The sequence below is a fragment of the Moschus berezovskii genome, chromosome X (assembly GCF_049115385.1).
Source record: "Moschus berezovskii isolate FMDL1 chromosome X, NW_MosBer_1.0, whole genome shotgun sequence".
Lineage (NCBI taxonomy): Eukaryota > Metazoa > Chordata > Mammalia > Artiodactyla > Moschidae > Moschus > Moschus berezovskii.
In genome coordinates, this window is record NC_142488.1 from 70,685,462 (window position 1) to 70,700,964 (window position 15,503).

The 15,503-nt window shown below is 41.2% G+C and overlaps 1 protein-coding gene across 1 annotated transcript in view; it reads left to right on the forward strand.

The window, feature by feature from the left end:
• Positions 1 to 14,979, forward strand: part of LOC129563936 (sodium/hydrogen exchanger 2-like) — a 107,303-nt gene extending 92,324 nt beyond the window's left edge. The window contains 4 exon segments of the mRNA XM_088834275.1: positions 7,439 to 7,532; positions 8,602 to 8,727; positions 14,130 to 14,213; positions 14,860 to 14,979. Coding sequence (XP_088690401.1) covers positions 7,439 to 7,532; positions 8,602 to 8,727; positions 14,130 to 14,213; positions 14,860 to 14,979 — 424 coding nt within the window.
• Positions 14,980 to 15,503: the final 524 nt, after the last annotated feature.

The following is a 15,503-nucleotide window of genomic DNA, read 5'->3' on the forward strand; positions in this document are numbered from 1 at the left end:
GATTCCAGCTTGTGCTTCTTCCAGCCCAGCGTTCCTCATGATGTACTCTGCATATAAGTTAAATAAGCAAAGTGACAATATACAACCTTGACGTACACCTTTTCCTATTTGGAACCAGTCTGTTGTTCCATGTCCAGTTGTGACTGTTGCTTCCTGGCCTGCATACAGGTTTCTCAAGAGGCAGGTCAGGTGGTCTGGGATTCCCATCTCTTTCAGAATGTTCCACAGTTTATTGTGATCGACACAGTCAAAGGCTTTGGCATAATCAATGAAGCAGAAATAGATATTTTTCTGAAACTCTCTTGCTTTCTCCATGATCCAGCGGATGTTGGCAATTTGATCTCTGGTGCCTCTGCCTTTTCTAAAACCTGCTTGAACATCAGCAGTATGGGTTTCCATACTGCTGAAGCCTGGCTTGGAGAATTTTGAGTATGACTTTACTAGCGTGTGAGATGAGTGCAATTGTGCGGTAGTTTGAGCATTCTTTGGCATTGCCTTTCTTTGGGATTGGAATGAAGACTGACCTCTTCCAGTCCTGTGGCCACTGCTGAGTTTTCCAAATCTGCTGGCATATTGAGTGCAGCCCTTTCACGGCATCATCTTTCAAGACTTGAAATAGCTCAACTGGAATTCCATCACCACCACTAGCTTTGTTCGTAGTGATGCTTTCTAAGGCCCACTTGACTTCACATTCCAAGATGTCTGGCTCTAGGTCAGTGATCACATTATCGTGACTATCTTGGTCGTGAAGATCTTTTTTGTACAGTTCTTCTGTGTATTCCTGCCACCTCTTCTTAATATCTTCTGCTTCTGTTAGGTCCATACCATTTCTGTCCTTTATCGAGCCCATCTTTGCATGAAATGTTCCCTTGGAATCTCTAATTTTCTTGAAGAGGTCTCTTGTTTTTCCTATCCTGTTGTTTTCCTCTATTTCTTTGCATTGATCACTGAGGAAGTCTTTCTTATCTCTCCTTGCTATTCTTTGGAACTCTGCATTCAGATGCTTATATCTTTCCTTTTCTCCTTTGCTTTTCGCCTCTCTTCTTTTCACAGCTATTTGTAAGGCCTCCTCAGACAGCCATTTCACTCTTTTGCATTTCTTTTCCATGGGGATCGTCTTGGTCCCTGTCTCCTGTACAATGTCACGAACCTCCGTCCAGAGTTCATCAGGCACTCTATCAATCAGATCTAGTCCCTCAAATCTATTTCTCACTTCCACTGTATAATCATAAGGGATTTGATTGAGGTCATATCTGAATGGTCTGGTGGTTTTCCCTACTTTCTTCAATTTAAGTCTGAACTTCGCAATAAGGAGTTCATGATCTGAGCCAGAGTCAGCTCCTGGTCTTGTTTTTGCTACCTGTATACAGCTTCTCCATCTTTGGTTGCAAAGAATATAATCAATCTGATTTCGGTGTTGACCATCTGGTGATGTCCATGTGTAGAGTCTTCTCTTGTGTTGTTGGAAGAGGGTGTTTGCTATGACCAGTGCATTCTCTTGACAAAACTCTATTAGCCTTTGCCCTGCTTCATTCCGTGCTCCAAGGCCAAATTTGCCAGTTACTCCAGGTGTTTCTTGACTTCCTACTTTTGCATTCCAGTCCCCTATAATGAAAAGGACATCTTTTTTGGGTGTTAGTTCTAAAAGGTCTTGTAGGTCTTCATAGAACCGATTAACTTCGGCTTCTTCAGCATTACTGGTTGGGGCATAGGCCTGGATTACTGTAATATTGAATGGTTTGCCCTGGAAACGAACAGAAATCATCCTGTCATTTTTAAGATTGCATCCAAGTACTGCATTTCGGACTCTTTTGTTGACCATGATGGCTACTCCATTTCTTCTAAGGGATTCCTGCCCACAGTAGTAGATATAATGGTCATCTGAGTTAAATTCACCCATTCCAGTCCATTTTAATTCACTGATTCCTAGAATGTCAACGTTCACTCTTGCCATCTCCTGTTTGACCACTTCCAATTTGCCTTGATTCATGGACCTAACATTCCAGGTTCCTATGCAATATTGCTCTTTACAGCACCGGACCTTGCTTCTATCACTGGTCACATCCACAACTGGGTATTGGTTTTGCTTTTGCTCCATCCCTTTATTCCTTCTAGAGTTATTTCTCCACTGAGCTCCAGTAGCATACTGGGCACCTACTGACCTGGGGAATTCCTCATTCAGTATCCTATCATTTTGCCCTTTGTTACTGTTCATGGGGTTCTCAAGGCAAGTATACTGAAGTGGTTTGCCATTGCCTTCTCCAGTGGACCACATTCGGCTGTGGTCTGTGTGATCAGATCGGCTAGTTTCCTGTGATTATGATTTCAGTTTGTCTGCCCTCTGGTGCCCCCTAGCAATACCTACCGTCTTATTTGGGTTTCTCTTACCTTGGTCGTGGAAAATCTCTTCACAGCCGCTCCAGCAAAGTGCAGCCGCTGTACCTTACCTTGGACGAGGGGTATCTCCTCAAGGCCGCCCCTCCTGACCTTGAACGCGGAGTAGCTCCTCTCCGCCCTCCTGCGCCCGCGCAGCCACTGCCTGTTGGACGTAGGGTAGCTCCTCTTGGCCGCCGGCCCTGGCCTCAGGCGTGGGGTAGCTCCATACTTTAAAATTTCAAGCGACTTCATACCCATTAGAATGGCTATTAAAATAAACCCAGAAAATATCAAGTATTGGACAGAAAATAACATGTGTTGGCCAGATTGTGCTGGGATTGGCACCCTGTTGGGGATGTAAATGTGTGCAGCCTCTGTGGAAGATGATACAGTGATTCTTCAAGAAATTTAAACATAGAATTACCATATGATCTAGCAATTCCACTTCTGGGTATTTACCCAAAAGAGGTGAAAACAGAGACTTGAACAGATATTTGTATGCCTTTGTTCGTAACAACATTACTTACAATAGGCAGAATGTCGAAGTGACCTAAGTGGCCATTGACGAATGAATACACAAATTGTGGTAAATATATTATACACACACACACACACACACATCTTTTAGGATTTGAACTAGCTCAACTATAATTCCATCACCTTCACTAACTTTGTACATAGTGATGCTTCCTAAGGGCCATTTGACTTTGCACTCCAGGACGTCTGACTCTAGGTGAGTGATCACACCATCATGGTTATCTGTGTCATTAAGATCTTTTTTGTATAGTTCTTCTGTGTATCCTCGACATCTCTTCTTAATAACTTCTGCTTCTGTTAGGTACATATAATTTCTGTCCTTTATTGTGCCCATCTTTGCATGAAATATTCCCTTCATATCTCTAATTTTCTTAAGAAGAATTCTGTTTTTCCCATTCTATTGTTTTCCTCTATTGCTTTACATTGATCACTTAAGGAAGGCTTTCTTATCTCTCCTTGCTATTCTTTGGAACTCTGCATTCAGATGGGTATATTTTTCCTTTTCTCCTTTGCCTTTCACTTCTCTTCTTTTCTCAGCTATTTGTAAGATCTCCTCAGGCAACCATTTTGCCTTTTTGCATTTATTTTTCTTGGGCAAGGTTTTGATGACTGCCTCCTGTACAATGTTATTAACCTCTGTCCATAGTTCTTCAGGCACTCTGTCTATCAGACCTAATCCCTTGAATCTATTTGTCACTTCCACTGTATAATCATAAGGGATTTGATTTAGGTCTTACCTGAATGATCTAGTGGTTTTCCCTATTTCATTCAATGTAAGTCTGAATTTGACAATAAGAAGTTCATGATCTGAGCCACAGTCAGCTCCCAGTCTTATTTTGCTGACATGAAGAACTTCTCCATTTTAGACTTAGTTCAGCTGCGTTCAGTCACTCAGTCGTGTCCGACTCTGTGACCCCATGAACTGCAGCACACCAGGCTTCCCAGTCCATCACCAATTCCCAGAGCTTACTCAAACTCACATGCATTGAGTCAGTGATGCCATCCAACCATCTCATCCTCTGTCGACCCCTTCTCCTCCTGCCTTCAGTCTTTCCCAGCACCAGGATCTTTTCCAATTAGTCAGTTCTTCCCATCAGGTGGCCAAAGTATTGGAGCTTTGGCTTCAGCATAAGTCCTTCCAATGAATATTCAGGACTGATCTCCTTTAGGATGGACTGATTGGATCTCCTTGCAGTCCAAGGGACTCTCAAGAGTCTTCTCTAACACCACAGTTCAAAAGCATCAATTCTTCAGTGCTCAGCTTTCTATATGGTCCAACTCTCACATCCATACGTGACTACAGGTAAAACAACGACTAGACAAATCGCTGTCAGCAAAGTAATATCTCTGCTTTTTAATACACTAACTTTGTCATAAATTTTTTTCCAAGGAGCAATCTTCTTTTAATTTCATGACTGCAGTCACAATCTGCAGTAATTATGGAGCCCAAGAAAATAAAGTCTGTCACTATTTCCATTTTTCCCCATCTATTTGCCAGGAAGTGATAGGACTGAATGTCATGATTTTAGTTTTTTGAATGTTAAGTTTTACGCCAGCATTTTCACTCTCCTCTTTCACATTAATCAAGAGTCTCTTAAGTGCCCCTTCACTTTCTGGCTTAAGAATGGTGTCATCTGCATATCTGAAGCTATTTATATTCCTCCCAGTGATCTTGATTCAAGCTTGTGCTTCATCCAAGCCTGGCATTTCACATCATATATTCTTCATGTAAGTTAAATAAGCAAGGTGAAAATAGACAGCTTTGATATACTCCTTTCCCAATTTGGAACCAGTCTGTTGTCCCATGTCCGGTTCTAAATGTTATTCCTTGACCTCCATATAGATTTCTCATGAGGCAGGTAAGGTGGTCTGCTATCCCCATCTCTTTAAGAATTTTCCACAGTTTGTTTTGATCCATACAATGAAAGGATTTGGCATAGTCGATAAAGCAGAAATAGATGTTTTTCTGGAATTCTCTTGCTTTTTCTATGATCCAGTGGATGTTGACAATTTGATCTCTGGTTCCTCTGCCTTTCCTAAATCCAACTTGAACATCTGGAAGTTTTTGGTTCATGTACTGTTGAAGACTAGCTTGGAGAATTTTGAGTATTAATTTGCTAGGGTGTGAGATGAGCACAATTGTGTGGTAGCTTGAACAATCTTTGGCATTGCCTTTCTTTGGGATTGAAATGAAAACTGACCTTTTCCAGTCCTATGGCCACTGCTGAGTTTTCCAAATGTGCTGGCATATTGAGTGCAGCACTTACACAGCATCATCTTTCAGGATTTGAAATAATTCAACTGGAATTTCATCACCTCCACTAGCTTTGTTCGTAGTGATGCTTCCTGAGGCCCACTTGACTTTGCACTCCAGGATGTCTGGCTCTAGGTGAGCGATTGCACCATCATGATTATCTGTGTCATTAAGAACTTTTTTTGTAGTTCTTCTGTGTATTCTTACCATCTGTTCTTAATATGCCTTCATTTCTGCTATAAGGTTGCTGTCATCTGCATATCTGAGGTTAGAATATAATCAATAAGATTTCGGTATTAACCATCTGGTGATGTCCAGGTCTTCTCTTGTGTTGTTGGAAGAGAGTATTTGCTATGACCAGTGTGTTGTCTTGGCAAAACCCTGTTAGCCTTTGACCTGCTTCATTTTGTATTCCAGGCCAAACTTTCCTGTTACTCCAGGTATCTCTTGACATCCTACTTTTGCATTCCAGTCCACTATGATGAAAAGGACACCTCTTTTGGTGTTAATTCTAGAAGGTCTTGTAGGTCATCATAGGACTGTTCAGCTTTTTTGGCATTAGTGGTTGGAACATAGTCTTGGATTATGTTGATATTCAATGGTTTGCCTGGAAATGAACAGAGATCATTTGGTCATTCTTGAGAATGCAACCAAGCACCGCATCTCAGAATCTTGTGTTGACTATGAAGGCTAAGACTCCATTTCCTCTAAGGGATTCTTGCCCACAGTAGTAGATATAATGGTCATCTGAATTACATTTGCCCATTTTGGTCCATTTTAGTTCATTGATTCCTAAAATATCAATGTTCACTCTTGCCATCTCCTGTTTGACAGCTTCCAGTTTATCTTTATTCATGACCTAATATTCCAGGATCCTATGCAATATTGTTCTTTACAACATAGAACTTTACTTCCATCACCAGTCACCTCCACAACTGACATGGTTTTTGCTTTTATTCCATCTTTTCATTCTTTCTGGAGTTATTTCTCCACTCTTCAGTTCAGTTCAGCCACTCAGTCGTGTCTGACTGTTTGCAACCCCATAGACTGCAGCATGCCATACTTCCTTGTCCATTACCAACTCCCAGACCTTGCTCAAACTCATATCCATCGAGTCAGTGATGCATCCAAACATCTCATCCTCTGTCGTCCCCTTCACCCCGCCTTCAATTTTTTCCAGCATCAGGGCCTTTTCCAATGAGTCAGTTCTTCACATCAGGTGGCCAAAGTATTGAAGTTTCAGCCTCAGCATCAGTCCTCCAATTAATATTCAGGATTGATTTCCTTTAGGATTGACTGGTTTGATCTTGCAGTCCAAGGGACTCTCAAGAGTCTTCTCCAACACCACAGTTCAAAAGCATCAGTTTTTCAGGGCTCAGCTTTCTTTATAGTCCAGTTCTCACATCCATACATGACTACTTGAAAAAGCATAGCTTTCCAATAGTTAATTGGTCACCTACCCACTTGGGGAGTTCATCTTTTAGTGTCATAACTTTTTAGCTTTTCATACTGTTCATGGGGTTCCCAAGGCAAGAATATTGAAGTGGTTTGCCTTTCCCTTCTCCAGTGGACCACATTTTGTCAGAATTCTCCACCATGACCTGTCCGTCTTGGGTGGCTTTACATGACATGACTCATATTTCATTGAGTTAGACAAGGCTATGATCCATGTGATCAGTTTGGTTATTTTTCTGTGATTGTGATTTTCATTCTATCTGCCCTCTGATGGATAAGAATAAGAGGCTTGTAGAAGCTTCCTGATGGGGTGGAGTGATGTGGGGAAATCTGGGTCTTGTTCTGATGGGTGAGGCCATACTCAGTAAACCTTTAATCCAATTTTCTGTTGATGAACAGGGCTGTGTTCCCTCCTATTATTTGGCCTGAGGCCAAACTATGGTAGGGGTTATAGCAACATACTTCAAAGAAATTATGCCAGCACTGTTGTATTCATAGTCCCTGACCCCACAGCAGGCTTCTGTTAACCCATGCCACTGCTTGAGACTCATAGACACTCACAGGCAAGCCTTGCTCAGTCTCTGAGGTCACTACTCCTTTATCCTGGGCCCTGGTGTGAACAAGGTTTTGTTTGTGTCCTCCAATAGTCTGTTTCCCCAGTCCTGTAGAAGTTCTGTAATCAAATCCCACTGGCCTCCAAAGACAAATTCCCGGGGCTTCTCATCCATTTGTCAGATCCCCAGGTTTGAAAATCTGTTGTGGGCTCTAGTACTTTTATAACAGTGAGAGAACTTCTTTGGTATAATTGTTTTTCAGTTTGTGGGCCATCTGCTCAATGGTTCAATGGCTCTATGGTGAGGCTAATGGCGACCTTGTCCAGAGGACTTATTCCATATGTCATGCCTCCCAGGTCTGCTGCAGCCAGAGATCCTGTCCCTGTGACAGGCCACTGCTGACCCGTGCCCCTGCAGGAGACACTGAAACACTCAAAGGCAGGTCTGGCTCAGTGTCTGTGGGGTCTCTAGTTCCTGGTGTGCACAAGGTTTTGTTTGTGCCTTCCAAGTGTTTCTGGTAAATATGGGGTTCTATTCTAAATGAAATTTTGCCCCTTCTACAGTCTTGTTGGGGCTTATCCTTTGCTCTTGGACATGGGGTATCTTTTTTTGGTGCAGTCCAACAATCTCCTGTCCATAATTGTTCAGCAGTGATTCTGGAGTTTTCACAGGAGAAGATGAGTGCACGTCCCTCTACACCATCATGGGTACTTAAAATAGGCAAATTCATAAACAGAAAGTAGAATGGTGGTTTCCAGAGCTAGATAAAGGTAAGAGTCACGAGTTATTGTTTAATGGGTACAGACTGTCAGCTGGGAAAAACGAAAAAAGTTCTAATGATAAATGGTGGTGATTGTTGTAAGAGCTGTGAATATATTTAATGCTACTGAACTACTTAAAATGGAAATAAAAGAAAAGCCTCAAAAGCCCTTTGAAATGCTACTATGAAACAGCATAATTCTGATGGCTAGCCTCAGTTATCATAATTAAATTGATCTGCAGCTTTCCTTGAATAATGAGTGAATAAGTACTTTAACTTAAATTTCAGCAGATATTCAATTTAGATCTTTATTGAGGTCATTTTGAAGAAAAATTGTCAACAATTTATACATACTTGTTTGATTGTGTATAGAGTGAACACAGGTACAGATTATAAAAATTTTAGGACTCACAAATAGAACTGTCCTTTGAAATATGTTTAGCCTCATATTGAGATAAACTGACTTAGAAGTAGAAAGTCCCTGAATGTCTGAATTTGCTACCCTTAAAGTTCAGATTTCTTCTTTTCAGTGAGTCTCCCTCTCCATCCCAGCCTCAATTAGTCTTTCAGACCATCTTTGTAATGCATATATTGATATTTTAGCTTTGATGAATGCATTTATGAAAATAATATGTTCATGTGGTGAATGCCTATAATGAATCCAGGTACCTTTTTTCAGCCGCCGTCATGGAACAACCAAGTCAGTCCCATCCCCGGCACTTCAGGATCAAGACATTATGGATAATATTCAAGACCTACTAGCTACAAACCTTTATAGGATCAGGAGAGTGGTAAGACTGCTATTGAGTACATACTACTTTATTCATCACACAAATGGAATAAATCTATATATACTTCTTTTTATAATTCCAAATGAACTTTTCCCCCATATATGTCACAGAAACATTAGCAGGGTAAATGAAATGACAAATCAGTGTTTAAGTCACTGAAACTTGTTTCTCATAGGAAAGTCCTATAAAATATTCTATTTAATAGACAGTTTTTTTAATAAACTCCATACTGCTTACGGGCAGGTTATCTTTGTATATTCTTGCTTTCTTTGTCAAAGATAAAGTTCCCATAGGTGTGTGGGTTTATCTCTGGGTTTTCTATCTTGTTCCACTGGTCTAAACTTATGTTTTTGTGCCAGTACCGTACTGTCTTGATGACTGTTTTTTTGTAGTATAGTCTAAAATCAACTAAGTTGATTCCTCCAGCTACATTCTTCTTTCTCAAGATATTTGGTGTCTTTTGTGTTTCCATTCAAATTGTGAAACTTTTTGTTTTAGTTCTGTGAAAAATGCCATTGGTAATTTGATAGGGATAGCATTGAATTTGTAGATTGTATTTGGTAGTATAGTCATTTTCACAGTAGGGATCCTTCCAACCCAGGAGCATGGAATATCCCTCCATCTGTTTATGTTGTCTTTGATTTCTTTGATCAATATCTTATAGTCTTCTGTACACAACTCTTTTGTCTCCTTAGGTAGGTTTATTCCTAGGTATTTTATTCTTTTTGTCACAATGGTATATTTATATATTCATATCCTTTCATTTTGCTGAAATATGAAAATTTCTGCCAGTGATTACATCTGATCAGGCAACTCATCCAGTTAACTCACTGAAGTCCTGCCTTCACTCCCTGACTGACAGAAGAATCCTGTCATCACCTCTGACACACCATGGAGCACTGCCTCTGCTGCTGCTAAGTTGCTTCAGTCGTGTTTGACTCTGTGAAGCCCCATAGACGGCAGCCCACCAGAATCCCCTGTCCCTGGGTTTCTCCAGGCAAGAACACTGGAGTGTGTTGCCATTTCCCTCTCTAATGCAAGAAAGTGAAAAGTGAAAGTGAAGTCACTCAGTCGTGTCTGACTCTTAGCGACCCCATGGACTACAGCCTACCAGGCTCCTCTGTCCATGGGATTTTCCAGGCAAGAGTACTGGAGTAGGGTAGAAGTCAATATTTGACCATAGACGTTCATTTCATTTTGAAGTACTCATTTGAATTTTAAGAACTATTCCTTTCCATTTGAAGAACTCTCTTTAGCACTTCTTGTAGAGTAGGTCTGATGGTGACAAACTCCAAGTTTCGTTTATTTTAGAAAGATAGTTATCTCTACTATTTTCTTGAGAGCTTGTTTGGAGGTTCTAGCAGGAGAGCGCAGCTACTCGTATACCCTTGACCGAAGACCGGTCCACCTCTAGCGGGGATGGTCATCCTCTTTGACCGAGAGCGCAGCTTCGGGAGGGACACACATGGAGCAGTGAGGGAGGAAGGGGATACCCGCCTAGACAGCCAGATCAGCCAAATCAACCCTGGCGATCAATGGGGTGACAGATGTTGCAACCAGATCGCCCTCACATCCTTTCTCCTACTTTTTGAAGAGCAGTTTTGTCATTTACAGTATACTTATTTTGTGGTTATTTTCCTTTCAATACTTTGAAAGACTATTCCACTTTCTCCTAACCTGGAAGATGTTTGAAGACAAAAATGTATATATTCTATTAGTGGCTTTCCTAAATTTGTGATGAGTCACTTTTCTCATGTTACTTTAAAACTTCTCTCTTTGTCTTTGACTTTTGACAATATAATAATAATATATCTTATATAGACCTCTTCAGGCTTAAAATATTTGGGAGTTTATCAGAACATGAATGTCCATTTATCTCTCAATATTTGTAGAGTTCAGCCATTATTTTATATTCAGTTCAGTTCAGTTCAGTCACTCAGTCGTGTCGGACTCTCTGCGACCCCATGAATCACAGCACACCAGGCCTCCCTGTCCATCACCAACTCCCGGAGTTCACTCAAACTCATGTCCACAGAGTCGATGATGCCATCCATCAATCTCATTCTCTGTCGACCCGTTCTCCTCCTGCCCCCAACCTTTCCCAGCATCAGAGTCTTTTCCAGTGAGTCAACTCGTCACACGAGGTGGCCAAAGTATTGGAGTTTCAGCTTTAGCATCAGTCCTTCCAATGAACACCCAGGATTGATCTCCCTTAGAATGGACTGGCTGGATCTCCTTGCAGTCCAAGGGACTATCAAGAGTCTTCTCCAGCACCACACTTCAAAAGCATCAATTCTTTGGCGATCAGCTTTCTTCACAGTCCAACTCTCACATCCAAACATGACCACGGGAAAAACCATAGCCTTGACTAGACGGACCTTTGTTGGCAAAGTAATGTCTCTGCTTTTTAATATGCTATCAAGGTTGGTCATAACTTTCCTTCCAAGGAGTAAGCGTCTTTTAATTCCATGGCTGCAATCAGCATCTGCAGTGATTTTGGAGCCCAAAAAAACAAAGTCTGACACTGTTTCCACTGTTTTTCCATCTATTTCCCACGAAGTGATGGGACCAGATGCCATGATCTTTGTTTTCTGAATGTTGAACTTCAAGCCAACTTTTTCACTCTCCTCTTTCACTTTCATCAAGAGGCTTTTGAGTTCCTCTTCACTTTCTGCCATAAGGGTAGTGTCATCTGCATATCTGAGGTTATTGATATTCCGCCCAGCTACCTTATTCCAGCTTGTGCTTCTTCCAGCCCAACGTTCCTCATGATGTACTCTGCATATAAGTTAAATAAACAATGTGACAATATACAGCCTTGACGTACTCCTTTTCCTATTTAGAACCAGTCTGTTGTTCCATGTATAGTTCTGATTGTTGCTTCCTGACCTGTAATCCAGGCCTATGCCCCAACCAGTAATGCTGAAGAAGCCGAAGTTGAACGGTTCTAGGGAGACCTACAAGACCTTTTATAACTAACACCCAAAAAAGATGTCCTTTTAATTATAGGGGACTGAAATGCAAAAGTAGGACGTCAAGAAACACCTGGAGTAACAGGTAAATTTGGCCTTGGAGCACGGAATGAAGCAGGGCAAATCCTAATAGAGTTTTGTCATGAGAACGCACTGGTCATAGCAAACACCCTCTTCCAACAACACAAGAAAAGACTCTACACATGGACATCACCAGATGGTCAACACCGAAATCAGATTGGTTTTATTCTTTGCAGCCAAAGATGGAGAAGCTGTATACAGTTAGCAAAAACAAGACCAGGAGCTGACTGTGGCTCAGATCATGAAATCCTTATTTCCAAATTCAGACTGAAATTTAAGAAAGGACGGAAAACCACTAGACCATTCAGATATGACCTAAATCAAATCCCTTATGATTATACAGTGGAAGTGAGAAATAGATTTAAGGGACTAGATCTGATAGATAGAGTGCCTGATGATCTCTGGATGGAGGTTCGTGACACTGTACAGGAAACCTGGACCAAGACCATCCCCATGGAAAAGAAATGCAAAAAAGCAAAATGGCTGTCTGAGGAGGCCTTACAAATAGCTGTGAAAAGAAGAGAAGTGAAAAGCAAAGGAGAAAAGGAAAGATATAAGCATCTGAATGCAGAGTTCCAAAGAATAGCAAGGAGAGATAAGAAAGCCTTCCTCAGTGATCAATGCAAATAAATAGAGGAAAACAACAGAATAGGAAAAACAAGAGACCTCTTCAAGAAAATTAGAGATTCCAAGGGAACATTTCATGCAAAGATGGGCTCGATAAAGGACAGAAATGGTATCGACCTAACAGAAGCAGAAGGTATTAAGAAGAGGTGGCAAGAATACACAGAAGAACTGTACAAAAAAGATCTTCACGACCAAGATAATCATGATAACGTGATCACTGACCTAGAGCCAGACATCTTGGAATGTGAAGTCAAGTGTACCTTAGAAAACATGACTACGAACAAAGCTAGTGGAGGTGATGGAATTCCAGTTGAGCTATTTCAAATCTTGAAAGATGATGCTGTGAAAGTGCTGCACTCAATATGCCAGCAAATTTGGAAAACTCAGCAGTGGCCACAGGACTGGAAAAGGTCAGTCTTCATTCCAATCCCAAAGAAAGGGAATGCCAAAGAATGCTCAAACTACCACACAATTGCACTCATCTCACACGCTAGTAAAGTCATGCTCAAAATTCTCCAAGCCAGGCTTCAGCAATATGTGAACCATGAAATCCCAGATGTTCAAGCAGGTTTTAGAAAAGGCAGAGGCACCAGAGATCAAATTGCCAACATCCGCCTGATCATGGAGAAAGAAAGAGAGTTCCAGAAAAACATCTATTTCTGCTTCATTGACTATTTTATCTTATAATAGCTTATTTTGATAAGCTTTTATACTTTTTCTTATTTACTTCTGGTACTCCTATTGTGCATATATTGATTTACTTGATGGTTTTTGAAAGTCTCATAGGCTTTCTTCATTCTTTTTCCTCTTGTTCCTCTGATTATGTGATCAGAAATGAATTGACTTCAAGTTCACAATTTTTTTTTTGCTTGAATCAAATTGATATATAAAGCTTGGTATTGAAATTTTCTCTTCAGTAATTATTCAGCTCTTTGATTTCTGTATCCTCCTCCCTCTTGAAAGACTGTTGTTGAACCACGCAAAAACACTGGGATTCTTGTCCTCCAGAGGAGAGGAATTCAATCCGGGGCCAGAGACAGGTCTTGATTGCTCAGAGCTTTTATGTAATCAATTTTTATTAAAGTATAAAGGAGAAAGAGAAAGCTTCCGACATAAGCATTAGAAGGGGGAAGAAAGAGTACCCCCTTGCTAGTATTAGCAATGGAATTATATACTCTCTAAAACTGAAACTCCAATACTTTGGCCACCTCATGCGATGAGTTGACTCACTGGAAAAGACTGATGTTGAGAGGAATTGGGAGTGGGAGGAGATGGGGACGACAGAGAATGAGATGGATGGATGACATCACCGACTCCATGGACATGAGTTTGAGTGAACTCCGGAAGTTGGTGATGGACAGGGAGGCCTGGCGTGCTGTGATTCATGGGGTCGCAAAGAGTCGGACACGACTGTGCGACTGAACTGAACTGAATTAGTTATTACAGTGAATCAAAAGAATGTCTGGAGGTTGTAAAGACCACACTAGACCTACTCCCATAATTTACATTTTAAGATAACAGGATTAGCCAGAAGGTTTTTTCCAGAGACTGTCCTCAATCAGGATACATAATTGTTATATAATCCTAAGGAATGTAGAGGGGGAAAAAGGTTTGTCTTTTCTTCCTCCTTGAGAATTTCAGACCCCTCTCTCCTTGGGGACCCCTAGACTTCTTATGAACCTGCCTAGGAAATGAATTTCTCATACCCCACTTTTCTTTTAGGACAATTACGCTGCCAAGGGAAAGGGGCGTCATTTTCATTCCATAACTACTTCTGAGCTGATAAGCGGTGTTGTCCCTAAATTGGTGAGGTGACATATTCTCCTAATCCTCATATTGAGGGTCTTTGATCCAGGGGCCTCAAGTAATAGTTGCAGGAGGCTGTGGCCCTTGTAGAAGCTTGGACAACCATTTGTAACTTAAAAGCTTTTAGATGGTTAGAAAACCCCATTATACAATTACAAACATAAGGCAAAATAGTCATTAAACCAAGTTAAAATCAAAATGCAAAGTCACATTATGTCCATTCCTACATCCGTCCATCTTAAGGTTGTTAGATGTCATCAGAAGAAGAAGATGCATCACATATGTTTGTTGTCGAAGGTATTTGCAGACACGGAGAAAGCCTTTTTCTTGAAGTGGAGATCTCCACCGTGGGAAGCCTTCCACTGATGAAGAGGGAAGCGCTCCACAGACCCAGGAGTTAGACTGATTATGGAATGCAGCATAGGAGTGAGCCCAGGATAGGAAGACATTGTCTTAAGGATCAAATGGCAGACTCAGGATTTTTGGAGTCAGCAGAAATAGGCTCACATTGATTATCAGGCCCATGTGAAAAGTACAAAGTCAGAGCATAGAAAGTAAAGACATAAAATGAAGTCACTTAGATCTGCTCAGGGTGCCACCTCTTGAGTGTGATGTACCCACGAATCCATTTCTGCCACTTTGACAGCTGTTGGAGAAGATGAATAACCTGGTAAGGGCCTTCCCAGAGGTGCTCAAGGGATGGGCCCCCAGACCCCAGTGTTTTTATGAGGACCTCGGTTCCTGGCTCAAAGAGAGGCTTGCTTGACTCAGAGGCTGGGTCAGGAGTCATCTCCCGGAGTTCTATTAATGCCTGTTGAAAAGCTGAGAGCTGAGTTACATAACTATTTAATTCCTAAGCTTCAGGATATATAAAAATGCCTGTGCTTAAGAAAGGCCTTCCATAAATACATTCAAAGTGACAGCCCTCATTAAAACTATGGGTAGGACTTTAATCCAATTGTCTTGTGTCTCTTGAGTTAATTTGTGCAGATGTCTTTTGATAATGTCATTAGCTTTTTCAACCTTTCCTGAGGATTGGGGTCTCCAGGAACAGTATAAGTGATATATTTCTAGAGATTTAGACACCCCCTGAGTTACAGCAGCTTTAAAGGTGGAACCATTTTCACACTGAAGGCTCCGTGGCAGCTCAAACATGGGGATAATTTCATGGATTAAAATCTTTATAGCCTCCTTAGCCTGTTCACTATGAGAGGGAAACGCCTCAATCCATCCAGTAAAAGTATCCACCCAAACTTGTAAGCAAGAATATCCATTAGCTTTTGGTATATG